The following is a 22,832-nucleotide window of genomic DNA, read 5'->3' as shown; positions in this document are numbered from 1 at the left end:
CAGACACTGGGACACAAATAAAGCATCAAATTGGGGATCTGAAGTTTTCCTCTAGCGCCACCATGAGGTCCAAACTTGTGGTTTTGATTGAAACGTCTCAACTATTGGAAGGATTGTCAAATGAACACATTCATGTTCTGCAGTATCAGAAAGTCGGAGGTGAGATTTCACAGTGACCGGACAAAAGTCCTGTGAAACCGGAGTGAGGATGTAGGATGGAGACGAGCACAGACATAAGTCTGAGGAGGGCTATATAGATTTAGTAACGCTTCATCTTAAAGTCTGTTTAAGAAAGAACAAGAAAATGATGCAGTAATTACAAACCCAGGTCGAGTTTAGAGGATAAAACAGATGCAGAGAAGCTTCACTTCTTGGAAAAAGTATTCTCCATATTTCTTGAATTGTACGGTCGTCTGTTATTAACAACTATACTGGCTAAAACACAGTTACTTTGACAAAAGGTTATGCAACAAATGGATTTCTACATTATCAAATTTAAAAAAGTTCCCATTGAAACCGTCTTGATTCTCTCTATATTTAACACCAGATGACATCGTCCTTTATAAGAACCAAACCCACCAACCTGCTTCAGTCACACTACCAATGAAACATACTGAGGACTTGTTGTAGCTGGTGAGCGTTTGGGAGTTGGGAGTGATTTGACCTGGTGCAGCTGCAGGCGGTAACATCACCTCATTCAACAGTTTAATTAAACTCTGAAGGTTGACATAACCTATTCAGTCCCCTCCTCTCAGTTTGCTTCTTAACACTGAACAGGACATACAGAGACATCTGAGAACATACATGTGATTCATCACTGAGCTCAACTAAATGCCTGACAACAAGTTCATCAAATACAACCTTAACCTACCACCCCCCCTTCTGGACAAAGAGCGTTTTACAACAATACATCCGAGAAATGATGATAAAGACATTTCCTTCCACGTCTCTCGTAGTTAGAGTTATATATCTCTTTGTTTCTAAATGAGATCCAAACTTCCCTTTAAACATCTTTTTAGTCTGTGGTCCTCTTGGGGCCCCTCCACATGCTATGGGGGTCATTGGTGGAAAAGTGATCCTACCTTTTAAGGGCATGTGTAGCTTTGGCCCTGTTTATACCCGCAGTAAGGTTTCCTCCTTGCTGCTCTGAGTGAATAGATGTAAGAGCTGAGACTGTGAGGAGATGAATAATGTGTCATTACTTTTACATGACATGATATATGGCTCTGTGGCCATTTTCTGTAGGCTTTACGAACCAAACAATCAGTAGAAATGAATTGTTTGTTGGATTCATTTCTTCCATTCCATGAGACACACAGACTTCTTCTCTAATGATCCCTTTTCCTTCAAATTAATTAATGTAATCAACGTTTGAAAAAAAAAAGGTTCATATCATGTATTTGCGACCCCCCCCCCCCCCCCCCCCCCACGCTTCTCCTCACACAGCGTTGCCAACACCTGCGCAAAAAAATATATCAAAACGTGCGGCCTGATCGGGAATCGCGTGCAATGACTTTTATAAGAGATTTGCCCAGCAGTTTTCCCGAAAATCCCAAAAAACTGAGCAAAAAATCTGTGATTACCATCAATCACTTCCATGATGACAACCTCATGATATCAGTTCTGAATCTGTTCAGTGCTGGTACTGACACTACAGCAGTTACACTAAGATGGGGAGTTCTGCTCATGGCCAAGTATCCAAAAATACAAGGTAAGGCACAACTTCCACAGAAAGACATACAGTCCAAGCTGCACTATGAGATTGAATTATCTATATGAAACAAAAGCTTTTGTATCTTCCAGACCAGGTCCAGGAGGAGCTGAACAGGGTGATAGGAAGTCGTGAAGTGCAGGCGGAGGACAGGAAGAACCTGCACTTCACCAACGCTGTCATCCATGAGACACAGAGACTAGTCAGCATTGCCCCAATGTCCCTTCCTCACAAAACTACCCAGGATGTGATCTTCCAGGGTCACTTTATCAAGAAGGTCCAACTGAATAAAACACATAATATCACTTTATACTCATCTTCATGCTCTAAAACAAATGTGAGAATTGTTACATCGAGCAGGTATTTTCTGGGTGTGAGACATTTTAATGTCTTCTATAAGAATACTTTACCTACATGTAAAACTATTTCCAATGTTTGTATCGTCTACAGGGAACCGCAGTGATTCCTCTCTTGATATCGGTCCTGCATGATGAGAGTGAGTGGGAGAACCCACACAGCTTTCATCCTGCTCACTTCCTGGACAAAGATGAGAAGTTCATCAAGCGAGAAGCCTTCATGCCTTTTTCTGCAGGTTTGTGAGCTGAGGGGTAACTTTCTGTTAAGTCTTAGTTTACTTGCAGATGACCTGAAGCCTTTCCTTTCTTCTCTCTTGCAGGTCGCAGAGCTTGTCCCGGAGAGAGTTTGGCCAGGATGGAGCTCTTCATCTTCTTCACCAGCCTCCTGCAGAACTTTCGTTTCACTCCTCCACCTGGAGTCTCAGAGGATGAACTGGATCTGACTCCACAATTACGCCTCGGTCTCAACCCATCACCTCATAAACTGTGTGCTGCCCCCCGAACATGAGCACGAGGGGGGCTTGAAAATTCAACACCAGGAGATGTAATTAAGAAAATGTGTTGAATTGCTGCTCTAGAATCGCTCACGTCACAGCAATGGAACTTCTTCATTGGCTACTTACTATGTACACCTGCAGAGAAGAATCATCTTAAAGATATTACAACAATGTCTTTTATTAACTTGAGATGCAAAATGGAAATTTTGATGTACTCAATAAAGAAGACCTCAAGATATCTGACCTTTTGGGCATCAACTCTCGCTTCAAAATCAAAGCTACAGATCATCCTGGTGCAACGCTATCTACTACAAATTAAGTTTATCTTAGGGTTAATATTAAAAACACTATCAATTGATTCCAAATGATCTAGTTCTTTCATTTCAAATCATACAATTAAGTAGAGGACATGTAATAAATCCCTCGATGTCCTTATGCAAAGGTCCGGGAAAATTAATAGAAAAACTAATGTCACTGAATTGCCCTGCAGCTTTATATTCACTTCATTCAGTGTGAAGTGATGTCAACCAAGAAAACCATGATATTATGTTCTTCTCATCTTCTAATGAGAGAAATTTGTGTGCATGGACTATATCGTTGGTTATTAAAACCACTTGTTTCAGCTCTATTCCTCTCTGTTAACATCATTGTTGGGCAGCAAATTCAAGTTGTAGGATTCTGATTATATTTGGCTCTTACATTGTATATATTTACCTCTGAGATTGGACTTGAACGTGTACTGGGGTACAGTTGTTGAGTAGCCTGAATGTACTTAGTTACATTCCACCACTGCTAGGACAAGAACAGAAACCTGTTCATAGGAGCACAGAACCCTTCATAGATCTAGCCTCTCCATTCTGCTCTCAAAGTGAGCCAGATTGATGCATCAAACTTTGAGATAAATCACGTTCTCTTGAGAGCCCCCCGACCCCCCTCGCGGGTTTAAGGTCCACCCACCATAGTCTCACAAAATTCTGTGGGAAACACTGCACACTTTGTAAAAATTCCACACCGCTGACATGTTTTGTTTTGTTTTAGTAATGTGTCATACGCTTAAGCAAACACATTTAAAACCACGACTTCAGTAGTTTGTGCCCCCTGTACATGGAGAGGAGGAGGCCTGGGTCCTCATTCTCTGTCTTTGTCACAAACTGAGACAGCAGCAAGAGGCCAAACATGGAATCCTCACTGATGGTTAAACATTACAACCACTATGTAAACACCCTGAAGAGGGAGTACTTGAGTGAAAGATGCAGGGACATAAAGTTTCCTCAGAACATGTGTACTTTGACTAAAATGAACTCTCCCTTTATGTATAAAGCGCTTCACTCCCTCTGCTGGATTCCTCCGGCAACTACTACTACTCCTTACTGCTGGAGTTCAGATGACTACGTTAACATGACCAACAAGAAAACACTAAAAATATGATGCCGCTGCAGCTGACAGTAAATGAGATGAGTATGAGAACCATTTAGCAAGAAAAAAGAGATATGAATATGAACATGAAATGTGAAAAATAGGCCTGTGACCATTGCCGTTCTACCTATCGCACATGATTTCCATATGTCACACACACACACACACACACACACACACACACACACACACACACACACAATACACAAACGTTATGCAACAACTCACTTGACAAATACATTTCTACTGTAAATCTGCTCTGCAGAATTTTATAGAGCACTGACCTGAAAGGACCTGGTTTTGACAGTTTGTTCCTCACCTTTTGGTTGGTACTTATTCTCAAAACTGTTTCCCCACTCAGTCACAAAGCTAAAGGCTCTGGATGGAACCATATCTTGTCAGTGCAGGAGACTTTTTCTTTAAAAGTCATGGGGATGTTAGATCTGTTCCTCCGGTCCTCCAGCTCTGTCTCCCTGTTGGGGGCTCTGGTGGTCCTGCTGCTCATCGCAGGAGGTCACAGTTTGACGAAACCAGCAGAAATATCACAATTCTGCTGGATGACGAGATGCCCAGATGCAATGCTGGACACGGAGATTCTTTCCATGACAATACATTGCATGGTTAACCTACCGCTGCTATGCTGATGACACTCAACAATTTCTTTCATTTCCCACCACTGAGACACAATGACAGTTTTTACCGTGAGCATTTTAAAAAGGAAAAACAAGAAGGTGCTTATTACATTAAGAAAGGAGCATCAAAGATAATGCAGGACGAAAGGTGACCGAGAACAAAGTTGAAACCTCATGTAAAACTTGTTTTATGATGATCTTTGCCAATGGCGTGATGTTAAATCATCCGAGGTAAGCTAAAGTAAAAAAATAAAATTTGATCCAGTACAGTTTATCATTTACCAGGGTTTACAATCTCTAGTTAAAGGATACATATGAGCAGGGTCACTTCATTGAGGTCAGACTCAAGGTATGAGGTAACTCCTCGACCTAGTTTCTGTCATACAGTATCTGTAGGTAACTGCTGCTGAAAGCTCTCCATTGCGTCATCGTTTTTTGTTGAAACTGTTGCAGAAAATTTCATTTTGCACACTTTTGTTTGCGGTGCTTTTGAATTGCATTAAAGTCAGGATTTATTTTGCTCCTTTATTTGTTACCTTTTGCTAGATTAATGTATACATTGCTTTATTATCCCTCAGTCATTAGGTGCACTTAGGTGTAAGAATCAAATATACATAATTGTGAAGAGGACGTCCTTTCGAGCCCAACACGCGAACACTTCCATGAGACTGGTGGGGGTTTTGGGAAAGGAGTGTACAGGCAAAAGTGAGAACATGCAGACTCCACAGAGAATGTCCCAGCATCAATCAAACTGAAACACTTCACAGGGTTATAATTATAACCCACTGATATAGGCCTAACATAAATATATACGATGCAGCGAGGCATAATTGTGAATTCCACTGCATTTGCTGGCAAGTTGAGCCCTTCATAGCTGGTTGAGGAAGAGAAGGTTAACTCTGTACAGCATACGACACCCTGTGTCCTTGAACCATCGATAGTGCTGTTCAAACATAACCAACAGCCAAAAGTCATTGAAATGATGCATTTTAATTTGACGTTTTTTATTATGTACGTTAATTCTTGAGCCCATTTATCAGTTATTATTTTTCACTAGCTTTGTAATTACCAAGACAAATAATCTAAAGTAACTATTTGGCAGTACCTCCACGGCCCACCGGTGGGCTCTAAGGTAGATGTTGGACATGTTTCTGTGTAATGCGCTGAGCTAGTTCTAGCAAGCTTTGGTTGAATGCAGGTAAACAGTCCGTGTGCAGAGCAACATGCAATCTCAGAGCCCATTAGATATTGTCTGATGATGATTTAGCTTTTTATTGCTTTAGCTTGTAAACCAGATACTCGTGAAACAATCCTGTCTCAAACGTTGTTTCTCATCTCCAATTCCAGTCTTATATCCAAACTTGCTAATCGGAGTGTTAACAATGAGCAATGCACGAAGAAATAAGTCTTGATAAGAGCCTGAATCCAAAACAAACAGACTGGATCGTGTTCAGTCAAACTTTAACCCGCTTGTCCCTTCAAACTCTGTACAGACTTTGTCCCTTGCCAACCTGAATATATGGCTTTTAAACTCTTAAACTCAAAGAACAATCAAACCCACTGGGGGCGTGAACTTTTCCATACTAGCCCCACCCTTAGGCTGGGCCATTTCTCTCACTGGCAGCTACAAGAGGCATGTCTCACTACCCAAACACTCACAGAGGCAAAGGCAGCAGGACAGGAAACTTATTGTATCAGTACACTGGCAAGGATACCTTTTCTTTTAAAGTCATGGGGATGTTAGATCTGTTCCTCCAGTCCTCCAGCTCTGTCTCCCTGTTGGGGGCTCTGGTGGTCCTGCTACTTGTCTACCTTGTCTCCTCTTTCAACTTTAGGTCCCAGGGGGAGAGGAAGGAACCTCCAGGACCAAAACCACTTCCTATACTCGGGAACCTGCTGCAGCTTGACCTCAAGACACCCTACAACACACTACAGAAGGTACGGCAGTGCGTAAGAGTAGCTTCCTCGTAGGGTGGTTTGTTGTTTCTGCTTGTTAGTCAGCTCTTTCATCCTGACTTCCTCCTCATGTGTGTGTCGTATATCAGAAAATGCCATGACATTATGCTGTTGTTCTTAGCTTTCCAAGAAATATGGATCAGTGTTCACCTTCTATATGGGACCCCAAAAAGTGGTGGTCCTGTCTGGATACAAGACGGTGAAGGAGGCACTCGTTAATCATGCTGATGAGTTTGGAGACAGACTTCCAATGCAAATATATCTTTAATAAAGGACATGGTAAAGAAAGCTTTTCCCCAAATACTTTCATATTTACAGCCTTTGCCCACAATGCGCTAATTTGTTACCATATTTTGCTGAACAACTTTTTCTCAGGGATTTTATGGTCAAATGGTGATTCGTGGAAAGAGATGAGGCGCTTTGCTTTGACGAACCTGAGAGACTTTGGGATGGGCAAGAGGGCTTGTGAGGACAAAATCATTGAGGAAAGTCAGCACCTCATTGAAGTGCTTAAGAAATATAAAGGTTAATGTCTTATTACAACCAACAGCATGACATAACATTTCGTCAATCCTCGTGATATTGATTTTTTTCCCCTTTTTACAGGAGAAGCTTTTGATACAAAACAACCAGTGAACTACGCAGTCTCAAATATCATCTGCTCCATTGTGTATGGCAACAGAATAATATGATGATCCAGAGTTTACATCCCTGGTAGATCGAACAAACAGAAACATTGAACTTGTGGGCTCCCCGTCAATGCAGGTGTCATTTCATTTTTATTAAGCTTAGAGCTTTATTATTGTGAATTTACTATAAATAATACAGCTTACCTAAATTAAAGAAATAATATTACATACTGTTTTTATATATATATGTTTTTATTGTCAACAGTTGTATAAGCTGTTCCCATGGATCGGTAGATGAATTGCTGACAGGCAGGAAATCGTGAAGTTGGCTACTGCCAACATGGAGCAGAACTTACAGCTGTTCAGTCGTCTGAAGGAGACCCTCAACCCACAGATGTGCCGAGGCTTCGTGGACGCATTTCTAGTCCGAAAGCAAAGTCTGGAGGTTGGGAGATGTATCATCACCTATCAAAATTGCTATTATGGCCATTGCTATTAAGATGTGACAAAGGACCAGAAGTTTTTTCCAAAATCCAGTCCTACTGTAACGTAATAATGTAACGTATCAAAGTTTTGAATCATATTTGTTTGAATAACTGCACTGATTCATTCCCTGCAGGAATCTGGGAATACAAACAGTCATTTCCACAATGACAACCTTATGCAGACGGTTCTCAATCTCTTTGCTGCTGGCACTGACACAACAGCAACCACACTGAGATGGGGACTTCTGTTTATGGCCAAGAATCCAAAAATACAAGGCAAAGAGATAAAGTTCCCCACAATTTTCATACAACAAATCAACGAAAAATGAACCTTCATAAAAACAAAAGCTTTTTCATCTTCCAGACCAGATCCAGGAGGAGCTGAGCAGGGTGATAGGAAGTCGTCAAGTGCAGGTTGAAGACAGGAAGAACCTGCCCTTCACCGACGCCGTCATCCATGAGACACAGAGACTGGGCAACATCGCCCCCATGGCACTTCCTCACAAAACGAGCCAAGACGTCACATTCCAGGGTCACTTCATCAAGAAGGTCAGACTGAAAGAAACGCGTAGCAGGACCCAACCTGTCAATAAATATCATGACATAATGAAATAATAATATAAACCTAAGCTGGTAAAATACGTTATTTTAATATTTTATTTATTTATGTGCCATTTTCTTTTCTTAGGTGCATCTATTTGTATCCAAATGTATTTCTTATTTGATTTGTAATCAATTGCAGTGAGTAAACATCATGTTGAAACTGACTTGCCAAAGTTTGGGATCAAATGAATCATTAACAGGGAGATGATGGCTCGTTACATTACAGTCATTTAGCAGACGCTTCCAACGCGACTTACAATAAGTGTATTCAACTAGTCACCAGAGGTCATAAGTGCATCTCCTTTTTTCTGAAATGTAAATAAAATAAATCAAGAAAATCAAGGAAGAAATTAAAGATTTAAGAACTTTTTTAAAATACTTTTTTGATTGTAATTTTACAAAATGCGGAATAACCTTCAAAAATAACATCACACACAGTGAAACTCGTTAACAACCATGTTAACTTTCTCTCAATTTGTGTTCAACTTCTTCCTTTACAACCATGCGTATGCCTGGCCTGATGTATGCTTTCTTATCTTTTATCTGGTCCCTCGTCTCGACTGGCAAACATTAAAGTATTGATGTCTTTTCAAGCTAACTTTAATTCCGGGTTAAACTTTATCTGGATTATCTGAATTGTTTTGTAATCAGTACCAATGACACCTAATTTTGCAGAGGCGGAGCTGTCTGGCGTTTTTTTTTATCTCCTCTAACTTCTTTTCCTCACAGGTCCTGTTTGGTCCTCCGTACACAGCTGCATGTTCGAGGACAAACTAAAACAATAATTCTGAATTTAATAATTCATTTCTGTGCTTTTGTAGTTTGAAAAGAATACTATTGCTTAAAATATAGAACACTTTTCAATTCATGTATTGTCCACAGGGAACCACAGTGATTCCTCTCTTGACATCTGTCCTGCATGATGAGAGTGAGTGGGAGAACCCACACAGCTTTCATCCTGCTCACTTCCTGGACAAAGATGGGAAGTTCATCAAGCGAGACGCCTTCATGCCTTTTTCTGCAGGTTGGTAAATGAATCTGTCTCTTCTTCATATTCGTGTATTTTTGCAGGTGAATTGAACATTTTCATTCGTTCTCTCTCTTGCAGGTCGCAGAGCTTGTCCCGGAGAGAGTCTGGCCAGGATGGAGCTCTTCATCTTCTTCACCAGCCTCCTGCAGAACTTCCGTTTCACTCCTCCACCTGGAGTCTCAGAGGATGAACTGGATCTGACTCCACGCATGGGCCTCACCCGCAACCCTTCACCCCATAAACTGTGTGTTGTTCCCTGCATGTGAGCAGCTGCCTGCTTGGCCCACTTTCATTACTTCAACTCTGTTGCAATCAAGAGAGCAGATTCTAATTTGTACAGCGTTATTTCCCGTGTAGTGCAACAGCACTGAATATGTCCGACATCAATTATGTAATGAGCACATTGTCACTCATCAGACAAAGTACATGGTTCTCTCTACATCCATCCTGCTATTTAAAAATATTGGTAAAATGCTGAGCCATAAAAATAATTTGGCTCGACAGCAGATTGACATTCAAGATTAATATTCAACAATCGAGCCAAAGATCAACTAAACAGAATTAAAGGCTGTCTTTTTGAAACTGTCAAGATACTGTCAGCCTTCTCAGAACTGTGTGCTGAACATGAGGAGGTGGAGGGCTTGAAGATTTAAAAAAGTACTTTAAAAGTACTTTAAAAGTACTGGAACACCAGTGATGTAATTCAGAAAACGTATGTTGAATTGCTGTAGAATCGCTCATGTCACACCAATGGAAACTCTTTATGGCTGCTTCATGTGTCCGCCTGCAGAGAACAATCATCTTGAAACTATTACAAAAACGGCTTTCATGTAATTTGAGATGCAAAATAATAAAGAAGACCTCAAGATGTCTGACCTTTGTGTAAAGTTGCCCAACAGAGCATTAAACCTGGAGGTGCTTACCTCATCCTAACTACTTTAACATCAAAGCTGCACATCTACGACAAATTAAGTTTATATGCCCCGACAGGTTTCTGACAAATGTGTTTCAAAAGAAGAAGAATGTCCTGTCAGTGGTTTTTTCCAGTCCATGAAGTGTTTCTTGGTCGTCAGAAGATGGTCGTGGAAATAATGTGCTTTTAGTTACATATTGATGCATACGCTTCTTGTCTTTTGTCAGCTTGACGTTTTCAACGATTTACCAGACATTGCTGTTTTTGTTTTGTTTAAGTTTATTTGTTGGGGTCTTGTTTTCACTTTATTTGGCGGTGTAGCTGAAGATTGGAAAGGTGTGAGAATTAGAGAGCGGATCACCAAAGCACAAAGGGGCAGGGGACTCAAACCCAGGACTCAGCTTTATTACACTCTACCAGGAAGTCAGTCACTTTTACTTTTGACAAGCTAAACACACACAATGGAGAACGATTTCCATTTGAATCTCTTTACTGGATATCATAGCGGTGCGGAAGAAACAAAATTACAACAAAATAAAAATGCCTCAACTGGCAAAATAACATAAAAGACAGTAAGTCAGTTCCCCCCCCCCATACGATGCTGAAGCCCACCTTTTGATGCCACAACATGCTCACACAAAAAAGTGCTACAGCAGCAAGACATTCTTGAATATTAAGTGTAATTCTTTTTTGTTGCAAAACTGAACATCTGGATATAATATACACAATAAAGATTGTATTGCTCGGCAGCTTTTTTCTTTTTGCCAGTAAACAAACAGGTTTTCTCGCTTACAAAGACGATATTTATATCAATACAAACTTGGATAAGGAACAACCATGCTGCCAATTCTGGTTAACGGGTTTATGTCTTTTTAAAATCCTAAACTGACTAAGTGATAGAACACTGAACGTAACCAACAGTGTGCAGTCGAATAGAAAAAACATCAACACAAACTAGAAACAGTGTTTGATCAGAAAACCTGAAGCACAAATCCATCAGTGCACTTCCTAACAGACAGAAAACACTCTTGACAGCACGATGTATGAATTCGTCATCACACAAAGTTTAATTTCCTCTGATTTACTTTGGTTTGCTGACGTAGCTGTAGAGGCTGCTGGGATCATCGTCTGCTTCTGTCTTCACCAGAGTATTGAGAGTAGAATATGTCACCTCGTCCTCTTTGACCTGGATGACACAAACCGGAGGTTTTACGTGATTCACGGCATTACAGAATCATCTATATGTACAGTACAAAACAACTCCCACACCCATATGTTAAACGTCTCATTACAAAATGACGGCAGTAATACTCTGGATGGGGTTGAAGTCGGGGCGCTGCAGGACAGCAACGTTCTCTTGTTCTAATGGAGCTGCTTTGTGCTCGGGGTCACTATCATGCTGAAACATGTTGGTCTCTCTAAAATCATGAGACAATTATTGGTCTCTTGCAACTGTAGTGTGAGTCATACATCTGTGCGTTAAGTAAATACCTTTTATATCTGCTCTGCAAAGCAAATGTAAGACTACGTCTTTACAGAGGTAGGGAGCCACAGCTGGATGAACAGAGGCGTATCAGGTCACTCACCTTTATGTGAGGAGGGGCCTGTTGGTTAGCATGGCTGACAGTCACATAGGTCAGATTGCTCTCTGGCTCATCCTGAGTGCAAACAAAACAGCGGTTGTGTAAAGTAGAAAGTGCAAACTGTTGGTCTGTATTCATCCCATTGAATAGTGTTTCTAAACCTCATCTACAAATACACATGAGAGCAACTTAACTTAACTTTTAAAGTGGAGAGAAATAGACCTTCTACATCAGTATTGCTGCAATACAACGTGTGGCCACCAGTGGCAGCATTGAGCACATATTTTCATCATTGTAATGTGCCACGATCTGGCATCAGGGCCAACATGTCTGCAAACCAAACTCCAAATATGAGGATTTAATTTGACAAAAACCGAGTGAATTTACTGATTGCAAAGATTTCCCTCAAATGAAACGAATAGATCTGAATAGATCTGAATAGATCTGAATAGATCTGAATAGATCGGTGTACCTGAGCAATGTTACCCAGAGACATTAGTATTCATGCATCATCACGACTACTGAACCTTTACCGACCTGAGGCCTCTTGTAATATCTTAAGAGTGAGGAAAGGGAAATGCTACCAACATACTCGTTTGTATAGGCTACATACAAGTGCATTTTTTAAATAAAGCATTTAAATCATTTTGGAATATAGCTTAATTGGTATTTCTCTTGTGACTGTATCACATTAAAACACACGTTACTCACGGGGTGTTGGCTCGGTTTCTGAACATCTGGAACAAAAGATAAAATTTCCAAAGATAAGTCTTCAAATATCATCATTTTCTATATGATACAATTCATGATATCGTTCCAGCTGATGCCGTTGAGATGCTCTCTGAACAGCGGCGTGTCTACAGAGACTTTGCTCCATCGCTGCAGAGCGCAGAGCGCCGCCGGGCCGAGAGGAGGTGGGCTCTGTGCTCACGGCATGATGCTTGGTGCTCAAACACTCAAAAGCTGATGGACAATGTTTTCCTCACCTCGGATTTTTAATATGAAGATGTCGACCGTAACATCTGCCCAGAGGAGTGTTTTTGTTGCTGCTGTTTACATTCCTTATGATGCAAATTTAACAGAATTTTGTTTTCATATTTGTCTTGTGTTGCAAATGGGCTACAACCATAGGCTGTATATAAGGAGTGACGTCACCCATTGGTTTGTTATGAAGCTCCGAGTTTGGAGATTTGGCCGTCGCCACCTTGACTTTTTGCAACCGATGAACAGAAGTGACCATATCTGGACTGAGGAGGAGTGACGTGGAGACGCGTATACGACGTCTCTGGTAGAGACCTGTCAATCACTGTGTAGGGTTGCCGCCTGGCTACGACTGCATTTCGTCGTGCGTCCCTGTGTTGCATAATGAGAATAAATGATCCCTGAATCCCAAGGCCATGTAAAATACTTGTTTTTGATTGGCTGGCAGAAGTCCATTGAAATTGGGTCACCTCGAGCACAGCTCCAGTGTTACACAGTTTTACTTTATGTTCTATATAAATACTGCAAGATATACTTCACAGTAGTAACAGTACTTACAGTATGCTTAATGCACGGACAATTCTCTCTTAATTCTGTTCTTTCAAACACAGTGTCCTGATGTAAGAATAATGGACTAGTAGGACTATGATATCTATTTATTTTCACTAAACACATTTTTGGGAATTCCATATAATTAAGTGGAACGACTCGTATCACATATCATAAGACATGACCGTGCACTGCTGAAGATGAATATCCTTACATGTATCTATAGCGGGCTCAATGTGACAGCACATCATATCATATCATATCATATCATGTGTATGACATGATGCTGCAGTTGCTCTGTTTTACTGACCCTCTGTCACTTCGCCTCTCTTCCTGTATTTGATGAGAGCTGCAGCCATGACGACCAGGACGACCACCGCCCCGACCACGGCAACGATGACGATGATGAAGGTGTGATCGACAGCGTCATCTGTGGTCAGAAATGTAATTCATCGCAACATATGCAACTCCCTTGTTTGAAGATGTGTGAGCCTTCCTCTTAAAATACCTCATCTGACGTGATGCGTAACTGATCAGATACCTGTGAAGTCAGGTGTGTATTCAGCCTCTATCGCCACACGGCTGTCATCAGTGAACTGGCAGGTGTATCTCCTGTTGCGGTCGCTCTGACGCTTCACAGTCACAACAGAGACACAGTTCGTCTGTCTGAGGAAACTGTCGCCGACGCCTTCGTCGAGCAGCTTAGCTCCCGTCTCATCCACCCAGCGGACGCTGTCCTGAGGACAGTGAAAGAAGTCGTTGTATCTCCACAGAGTGCACTGTAAGGTCACCTCACCCTCCCTCTGTGGATCAGCGTCTGCTTCAGATGGAGAGACTGAGAGGAAACAAGGTAGTTAGGGGCCGTGCACATGTCGCCTTTTGAAATGACTTTTCATGGAAATGACACTCACTTGTCAGAACGTTTAGTAATATGTGTTCATCCAGATCAACGTCTCTCTCCTGACGACAGGTGTAGAAACCAACATCCTCAGCTGTGATGTTCTGAATGAACAAAGAGCACTTTGTGTCCACACTCAGCCTGGACGATCGGGCTAAGCTACTCGCTACATTTCCATTCTCAACTAAAGGGTATTCATGATATTGATTCATGCTGTAAATCCATGAAACTAAGGAGCATGTTGTGTCAGCCGGCGATGCGTTGACACAAGGCAGAATGGCATCTTGTCCACTCCTGAAGAAGAGAGAGACGGTCGCTCCACTGATAACCGCTGGAAAGAAAAGAACAGATATCCTGTAAGAAACGACACATTACACATGAGATCACCTGCATGGGGACAGTTATTATCATTCATGTCTCTACAACACACATTATGAATAGACAAAGGTTCACTCGGATCAAATCAAATCTTCACATCTGATGTTGTCTTTGTTTCGTGTGCACTTGTATTATTCTGTACGCTGTACTAACTTCTTGAAGTTATAAAGTAACACAGAACAGATCATTACACTTGTCAGCTTTTATCTCCTTCACATCTGCATATACATGTGACGTTTAATACACATTTCATCTAAAAATAACAGACTCGTAAATTGCTATTGTCTCATTTTTACAGCTCTTATAAAAAATTTTGATAAGCTTTGATAAGAGCTGTAAGGCCATTTTGATTCAAAATGGCCTCCAGATATTGGCTTGTTCCTGGTAGCAAGTGTTTACACTAGCCTTTATTTTAATATAATGAAATTCTCACATTTCGGTAAAATTATGAAAAACATTTAAATAAGGAAACAGGTTTACCTTGAAGCTGAAGCACAAAAGTAAGGATGAATAGCAGTAGACCTTTGGTGTCCATTCTCTGTCAGCAGACGGACGCTGTTTCCTTCTTCTTCTCTGCTCTACAACAGAAACAGCTTCCCCTACCAGCTCGCCTCTCACGAGTCCCAGAGAGTTAAGAGTTACGTCACTTCTTCTATGTGCCTTCAACAGAATGCACACGACAGCTACGATTAAAAGCAACTTGAGTTTCACAAACGACAGTTTCAATCTTATAAAGAATTACATGTTAAGAGCATTTCACTCCCTTGCTTTGATAAACGTCTTCAGCAGAATGACTCACATTGAACGGATAGAAAGTTTAAAATATACACATAGCAGTTTATATCTTCATATCTCCATTTGTAGGTTGTAACATCTTCTCAGGTGTGAACTTGTATCTCCAAATGTTAGGATGATGAAAACGTAATCCTTTTTTCTAGCTGGACGGTGGTTGCTTTTTGTGACTTTTATTCAGCCAAAGATCAAAGTCAAGACAGAGATATTATAGGAATATTACACGTCTGTGCCCTCAGTGAACAATATTACCGGTTAAATCATTCAGTGACTGTAGAGAGCTCCAACAAACAAAGCCCTGCCTCCGTTCCACCAGTTCAACTCCTGACCTAAGATGTTAAACATGTGATCAATTTTTCCACTGAAACTAAAGAAACTTTTATATCTGAGATCTATGTTGCTCATGGTGTGATGGAAATGATGTCATCATCTATTTAGTCATTTCCGTGGTGTAATCAAAAGAGGAAATGGCATGTTAGGTACCACACCAAACACAGAATAACAAGACTACGAGTCTGCAGTCGATGCTGGCAGCTCTGTGACAACGTGGTGCTAAGCTAAATGCTAACTCATCTTAGGTTAGCGTGTTAGCATGCTATCATTTCCTGAGTAGCAGGAAACCCAAATTACTAGGATGATGGAAATGTCACTAGTTTTGCAGGTAAAACCAAAATACTGGACAAAACAGTATTACAGTAGCTTCATCAACACATTATTCATAAGCACTGCACAGCCACAATTCATATATGACAGTAGATTCATTTGAATATACAAGAACACTGAACAGACACAGTACATATTACCACAACTTCATTAGAATATGGAAACAGCAGTGCAGCCACAATGCATATTACAGTATCTTCATCAATGACGACAGCACAGTAAAGCCTAAGTGCACATTTGCAGTAGCTCCATTAATATAGAAGTAGCACCGCACAGCCTCAGTGCATATGAGTAATGCCCTCTGGGGCCACTCTCCTGCTGCTTTGCTCCTCAGTCCGACTGTAGGCGCCTCCGGCTGCAGTAACACACTTTCCAAAGTGTTTCTGTAGTTTATCTTGAGTCTGATTCTTCGGCCTCTTCCTCTTCCTCGTCCCTCTGGTGGCGCTCTGCAGTGTCCGTCTCCCACGCTGTGTTAGCCGAAGCAGCCCTGTGCGCTAGCTGCACCAGCGCGCTCGGTGTTGTAACTATTTTAAGCCTTCTTTGTTTTTTGTTTTCTCCGTTTTCCTCTCGTTTGGTGCTCGGATTCTTTGACTTTTCGCCTGAAAACGTTACATTTCATACACGCTCAGTTTCCTGTTCCCACCCTCACTTGACCCCACTGGCTACATCACATGGATGGGGTCAAAGGACACACGTGCTGATATTATAAGTTCTGGGCTGCGTGCATAAAATCACTTTTTGTATCAAAACCATCAAAGACAAAAAACATTATTTACGTCATTGATATTATGTCAGATTCTGATTTAAATATCTAAAAGTCTGATTAGTGCACGCAAATTTGTGACGTCTCCTTTTCAAATAAAACAACTGACGTACGTCTCTTCTGTGAAACAACCAAAAACTATTTGAACTTTGGCAGAAACTACTAGTGTGTCCATGAACGATCCTGTCGTTGATAGAAGACGCTGACTGAGTAACTGTGTTTTCAGGGCCCTAATGTCACGGGGCATGATGAGGACTCAAGCGCAGACAGTCAGGTGTAGTGAAAAAAGGGTTTTAATGAATAACCAAACGCAAACAGGGAATCCAAGGACAAGACAAGAGAGGAGATCCGGCAGGACGAGGCAGACTGGGAAACTGGGAACAGGACGAGCAAAACGGGCGGGTAGGTAGGAACACAAACAATGATCTGGCAGTGAGTGTGTGTGAGGCAGGGGTTTAAATAGTGGAGGAGGCAGAGTGAGCAGGTGAGAGTAATGAGCTGATGAGGTGAGTGTGACTGGCAGGTGCACTGAATGAACTGATTAGGTGAGTGAAAGGTGGAAAAAACAAGATAGAAGTGGCAGAGCTGTGACACCTAAAGCCACTTTTGATGGTGTTTGAAGCCCTTATATTATTAAAATACACTTGAACTTGAGGATGGAGCTGCTCTCCGTATTTAATGTAAATGATAAAGATTTGTTGAAGTGAGTATGACTTACAGTTTCATGAGTGTGTTTGGATTAAGTCCTGGAAGGTGCAAAATTACCCCTTTTTCAAATTCGTATTTTTTTTTCTTTTATACACTTGCAATTTTATTATAAAGATATTTTAAATATATAATTGTTCCAGTCATGATAGCAGGAGGAAGATAACTTTACCTCGTGTGGCGTCCCATCTGTCACTGCTGCAGCCCCGCTGAGGTTGTTTCTTCATGTACACGAGTATATCGTGTCATTTAATGTTAAGTGTAACAGAGACGCATGTGGTGTTGCTACATGACACATGAGACTTTACATCAGCCTTTCTGACAAAAGACTGCCATGAGGTTACACGCAGGCCTTTTATGTGCTTTGAAAGTGTAGGAAGTCTTCAAGCCTGGTGAGTCAGTTGTCTTTAATTGAATGTATATCACAACACAAAATCTGACGTCGGAGAAGATATAGAGACAGTTATATGCATGTATGTGTCTGTCGTGGGCGATAAAAACATGTCCTCTGGATACTTAGAATCAGGGTCACCAGTAACCACAGCTGAGGTTTCTGCTGGAGGGCGGAGATATTGTTGAGTAACTTTTTCATAACAATGTTCTTTGAAAGAAGTGACCAATCACTGGGGACACAGAGCTGCTTCACTAACAAACTCAGGCTGAACATATTACGATGGTTAATAGGACTGATATCAGGTATCAGCACATTTATTTGAGAAAAAAGAAGTAAAAGAAAGTGTTTAGTTCAACAGAGATCAAATAGAGAACGACAGCAGTACAATAATTCAAAATCCTTTGGAGCTCAATTGATGTCACTAATTTAAGATCGAAAAACACATTGACATATTAAAATACATTTGATTTTGTACAGCGGATAAAGCAAAGGAAGTAGTGGCCTTCTGTATTCACACATCCAGCAGACCAGCGTCCCATTCACGTTGTTTCCACCTGATCAGTGCAACATTCTCACTCTGTTAGCTCTACTTCTGGTCTCCACCAGCTCCTCAAGGGGAATATCTCCCTAAAGCTGCTAAACGCTCCGCTGTGTTCACCAGCTAACTGCGTACTCTGTTTGCTGCCCAGCAGCTTTAAAGCAGAGGAAACAAGGGTTGAGAGCGTCGAGGCTGAAGCACAGAGTACATGTGCCAAAAAACCTGTTCGCTAAATGAGGCTAAAAAGATCTGCAGAACTGCAAAGTTTATGACATTTCTCTGGATGTCCGTCAATACGACAGATGTGAACGATATGAAGCCACACAGAAAACTGTTGGACAGAAATTCTTTCCATCACTGAAGGCGTAAGAAGCGAGAGTAATGTATCCTAAATACATCGTTTTAACTCAAAGCTCGGTCACAGGTGTAGAAAGCTTGATGCTATTTGACTTTCTGTTGAGCTGCAGCTGTTGATCAGGGCAGTCGAGCAGCAGCACGAGGTGCTTCTACGTTTTCATACTGGACGCCGTCGTCGTCGTTATTGACCTGAAACACAACACGACACGTGAGATTGTGGAAGAAATAGTTTGAAGGGAAAGAAGCAGAGCGACTGCAGCCTCTGTGGTCACAGACGTAGCTTCAGACACGAATGAGAAAAGTTACTTATTCTTTACATTTTTACTCACTTTGTCGTCATCAAGTGTTTTTTTGTTCCCTGGAAGAAAAATGAATGAAAAAAAAAGTCATTAGAAATCCTAAACGTGTGATTTATATTAACCAGCTCTACCAAACTATGATCTGAATGTCCTCACGTCTGTTTCTGATGACGACGACGGTGATTACAATCATTAGAATCAGTCCTCCAATACGTAGAGCACACATGACGTAGCTCAGAGGAGACCAACCTGTGGAGTCTGTTCAACACAATGAAAAAGAACATTAAATATCCTGCAGAACAAAAGCTCCAACAGCTGAGAAACCAAGAGGCAAAGCTTTGTATCTGGTGGGCTGCATGTTATCTTACCCGGATCAGATGTTGTCCCACCTGTGAAGTCAGGTGTGTATTCAGCCTCTATCGCCACACGGCTGTCATCAGTGAACTGGCAGGTGTATCTCCTGTTGCGGTCGCTCTGACGCTTCACAGTCACAACAGAGACACAGTTCGTCTGTCTGAGGAAACTGTCGCCGACGCCTTCGTCGAGCAGCTTAGCTCCCGTCTCATCCACCCAGCGGACGCTGTCCTGAGGACAGTGAAAGAGGTCGTTGTATCTCCACAGAGTGCACTGTAAGGTCACCTCACCCTCCCTCTGTGGATCAGCGTCTGCTTCAGATGGAGAGACTGAGAGGAAACAAGGTAGTTAGGGGCCGTGCACATGTCGCCTTTTGAAATGACTTTTCATGGAAATGACACTCACTTGTCAGAACGTTTAGTAATATGTGTTCATCCAGATCAACGTCCGTCCCCTGACGACAGGTGTAGAAACCAACATCCTCAGCTGTGATGTTCTGAATGACCAAAGAGCACTTTGTGTCCACACTCTGCCTGGACGATCGGGCTAAGCTACTCGCTACATTTCCATTCTCAACTAAAGGGAAATAATGATTATGATTCATGCTGTAAATCCATGAAACTAAGGAGCATGTTGTGTCAGCCGGCGATGCGTTGACACAAGGCAGAATGGCATCTTGTCCACTCCTGAAGAAGAGAGAGACGGTCGCTCCACTGATAACCGCTGGAAAGAAAAGAACAGATATCCTGTAAGAAACGACACATTACACATGAGATCACCTGCATGGGGACAGTTATTATCATTCATGTCTCTACAACACACAGTTCACACAAGATTTAAATCAGAAAACAGGTTTACAACATGATGTAGCTCAGAGGAGACCAACCTGTGGATCTGTGTCTATGTTCAACACAAGTCAGTTAATAAAAAAGAACAACATTAAATATCCTGCAGAACAAAAGCTCCAACATCTGAGAAACCAAGAGGCAAACCTTTGGCTGCATGTTATCTTACCCGGATCAGATGTTGTCCCACCTGTGAAGTCAGGTGTGTACTCAGCCTCTATCACCACACGTCTGTCATCAACGAACTGGCAGGTGTATCTCCTGTTGTGGTCGCTCTGACGCTTCACAGTCAGAGTAGAGACGCATTTTCTCTGTCCTGGGAAATGGTAGCCGGGGCCTCTACGTCGCAGCAGGGTCCGCGTCTCATCCAGCCAGTTGAGGCCGTCCCGTCGACAGGGACGGAGGCTGCTGTGTCTCCACAGAGTGCACTCTAATGTGACTTCGCCGTCCCTCTTTGGATCAGCGTCTGGTGGGGATGGAGAGACTGGGAGGAAATGAAAGAATGTTAGCGACTTTACTACAAGACTACAAGTTTCTGTTCGTCTTCGGTGATAAATGTTTGACTGAGTTGAGCTGAGCTGCAGGAGTAAGTCCTATCTGGTTTCCTTGTCTTAAAGTCACTGGTGTTCATGGGTTTTTGGTTATGAATTCACAAAGAGGGAGCTTATCTATTGAGAGTTGTTGAGCAATAAATGAGGTTCACATTTGTAAATGCTGATCTCCAGCTGGCTGTCCAGACAGAGAGAGAGAATGAAGTTCAGATTAGGATTATATTTATTTTAACCCTTGCCAGGTGTCAAACACAAACACATTGTGTTGTGTCTTTACATTCATAAGCTCATGTCTAGTGTCTCTGTCTGCCTCCGTCTGTTAGGAGTTAGTAGTTGAAGGCTGAACGTCACGACTTCCCTTTTTGACAGCATTGGCTCAGAAGAGACAAGAACAGAATCATAAGTGGATACGTTGTTAAACAAAGTAATACTATGAACGGCTTTTCATGGACTCACTTGCAAGAACATTGAGGTACACGTTCTCACTAACTCTTCCCTCCTGCCGACAGGTGTAGAGACCAGCATCCTCAGCGGTGACGCTCCTAATGACCAGAGAGCACGTCGTGTCCACACTCAGCCTGGCGGCTGGGACTGAGACATCTCCAATCTCAACCCGAGAGGGACCCTGAGACGGCTCTCTGCTGTAAAGCCATGAAACGAGGGGGCAGGTTGGGTCAGAGGAGGATGCAATGGCACAGGGCAGGACGGCATCTTCTCCGGGTCTCTTGTAGATTATCTGTCCACTGATCAATGCTGGAAAGAAAGGTACATTTGTTTTTTTATTACTGACAATTTACACATTCAATTATTTGAATACAGTAAATATTTCATAATAACTTTTTTTTTTTTTTTTTTACGACACAAGAAAAAGTTTTGTTGTTTACAGTAATACTGGTGGTCGCCTGGCAACCTCGCCGTGACGAAAACACTCCAGAAAGCCACTTCCCCATCACAGGAAATAGTGCGGTGTGCAACCACAATGTATTAAAGGATCAAATAAAAGAAGATAAAGACGCTGGTAGGCCAATAAAGTTGGACAGTTCAGCTGTTTTCACCTGTTTCCAGTCTTTATGCTATGCTAAGCTAACCTTCTTCTGGCTCTTATATCCATATTTAATGTGCAGACATGAGCATTTAAGATAAAAGCAAATAAGCACATTTCCCAAAATGTCACACTGCTTCGCTAAAGAAATGTTCTGATGTTATCTTTTATAAACATTTATCATTATGTGCAAGTGAACGAGTTAAATGCATTCAGATGAAACACACACTTAATATTCAGTGGGATGGACTGAGTTTAAAAGGAAGCTCATGTTGCTGAATTTACAATTAGATTGTTACTTTTGTTAATAGATCTGCCCTGAAGCACTTAAGCACTTATGACAAGTTTTGAGAATTTCCCTTGGTATGGATGTTCTGTCACAGTCAGATAAAATGTACATTTTGTAAAAAAGACAAACACTTAAAGCAGTTACCTTCAAACTGAAGCACAGAAATTAGGATTAATTCCAGTCGCATCATTCTGTGTTTGCTCTCTGGAAGCAGGCGGTGATCTGTGGGGCTTTTTGTGTCTTTTCTGTGACCTGCAGCTGATGATGACACGTCCTTCCTGCGTCATTATTAGACCGTCACAGCAACTGATGAATAGTATAAACGTCAACGTCCTCTGCACTCTTTTCCTAAACGTCACTAAGTGGGTTTTATTGCCTAAATCTAACTTTCTGTGAAGACGGAAGTATATTTTAAAAAGACACTATTCATGTAGCGAGTGGAAACTGACACGCCGCCTCTGTCACGTCCAAAGCGGACGCTAGAGCGGTTCGTACAGCGTCAGAGTTTGAAGCGTCGGGCCACTGACCAAGCGTCAGCATTTGACGAGTTGGGAGTAAGAATGCGTTGCCTTAAGGCGTGCTTAGAGTTTACCCAACTGGCTGGTTTCGTCTGGCTTGATCAA

General features: G+C 41.8%; 2 protein-coding genes and 1 pseudogene across 2 annotated transcripts; 2 read left to right on the top strand and 1 right to left on the bottom strand.

Annotated features, from left to right (window-relative positions):
* The first annotated feature begins 1,509 nt into the window (after window positions 1–1,509).
* Window positions 1,510–2,575, top strand: LOC142941864 (cytochrome P450 2K1-like). Its single transcript, XM_076083985.1, has 4 exons — window positions 1,510–1,711; window positions 1,804–1,988; window positions 2,162–2,303; window positions 2,388–2,575. The coding sequence occupies exons 1-4, from the start codon at window positions 1,510–1,512 to the stop codon at window positions 2,573–2,575; spliced, it is 717 nt and encodes a 238-aa protein (XP_075940100.1).
* A 3,768-nt stretch (window positions 2,576–6,343) lies between these two features.
* LOC142941714 (cytochrome P450 2K1-like) lies at window positions 6,344–9,581 on the top strand (annotated as a pseudogene).
* A 1,027-nt stretch (window positions 9,582–10,608) lies between these two features.
* Window positions 10,609–14,212, bottom strand: LOC142941863 (uncharacterized). The gene is made up of 6 exons (XM_076083984.1): window positions 14,209–14,212; window positions 13,883–14,161; window positions 13,652–13,771; window positions 12,523–12,548; window positions 11,815–11,886; window positions 10,609–11,414 (listed from the first exon to the last, which is right to left on the bottom strand). The coding sequence occupies exons 1-6, from the start codon at window positions 14,210–14,212 to the stop codon at window positions 11,310–11,312; spliced, it is 606 nt and encodes a 201-aa protein (XP_075940099.1). The 3' UTR covers window positions 10,609–11,309.
* Window positions 14,213–22,832: the final 8,620 nt, after the last annotated feature.

The sequence above is a fragment of the Anarhichas minor genome, unplaced genomic scaffold, assembly GCF_050575085.1.
Source record: "Anarhichas minor isolate MPS153535 unplaced genomic scaffold, ASM5057508v1 ptg000136l, whole genome shotgun sequence".
Taxonomy (NCBI): Eukaryota; Metazoa; Chordata; class Actinopteri; order Perciformes; family Anarhichadidae; genus Anarhichas; species Anarhichas minor.
The sequence above is the reverse complement of the archived record's forward strand: the minus strand, read 5'-3'. Positions and strand labels throughout refer to the sequence as shown.

What these genes read in the sequence shown, in the direction of transcription:
- LOC142941864 (XM_076083985.1), top strand. Translation starts at nt 1,510, where the DNA reads ATGACTTTTATAAGAGATTTGCCCAGCAGTTTTCCCGAAAATCCCAAA. An exon ending in CAAGTATCCAAAAATACAAG is followed by an intron (nt 1,712 to 1,803) that starts GTAAGGCACAAC and finishes TGTATCTTCCAG; the next exon opens with ACCAGGTCCAGGAGGAGCTG. An exon ending in CTTCATGCCTTTTTCTGCAG is followed by an intron (nt 2,304 to 2,387) that starts GTTTGTGAGCTG and finishes TCTCTCTTGCAG; the next exon opens with GTCGCAGAGCTTGTCCCGGA.
- LOC142941863 (XM_076083984.1), bottom strand. An exon ending in AGAAACCGAGCCAACACCCC is followed by an intron (nt 11,887 to 12,522) that starts GTGAGTAACGTG and finishes GTTTGCACTCAG; the next exon opens with GATGAGCCAGAGAGCAATCT. An exon ending in AGGCCCCTCCTCACATAAAG is followed by an intron (nt 11,415 to 11,814) that starts GTGAGTGACCTG and finishes TGTGTCATCCAG; the next exon opens with GTCAAAGAGGACGAGGTGAC.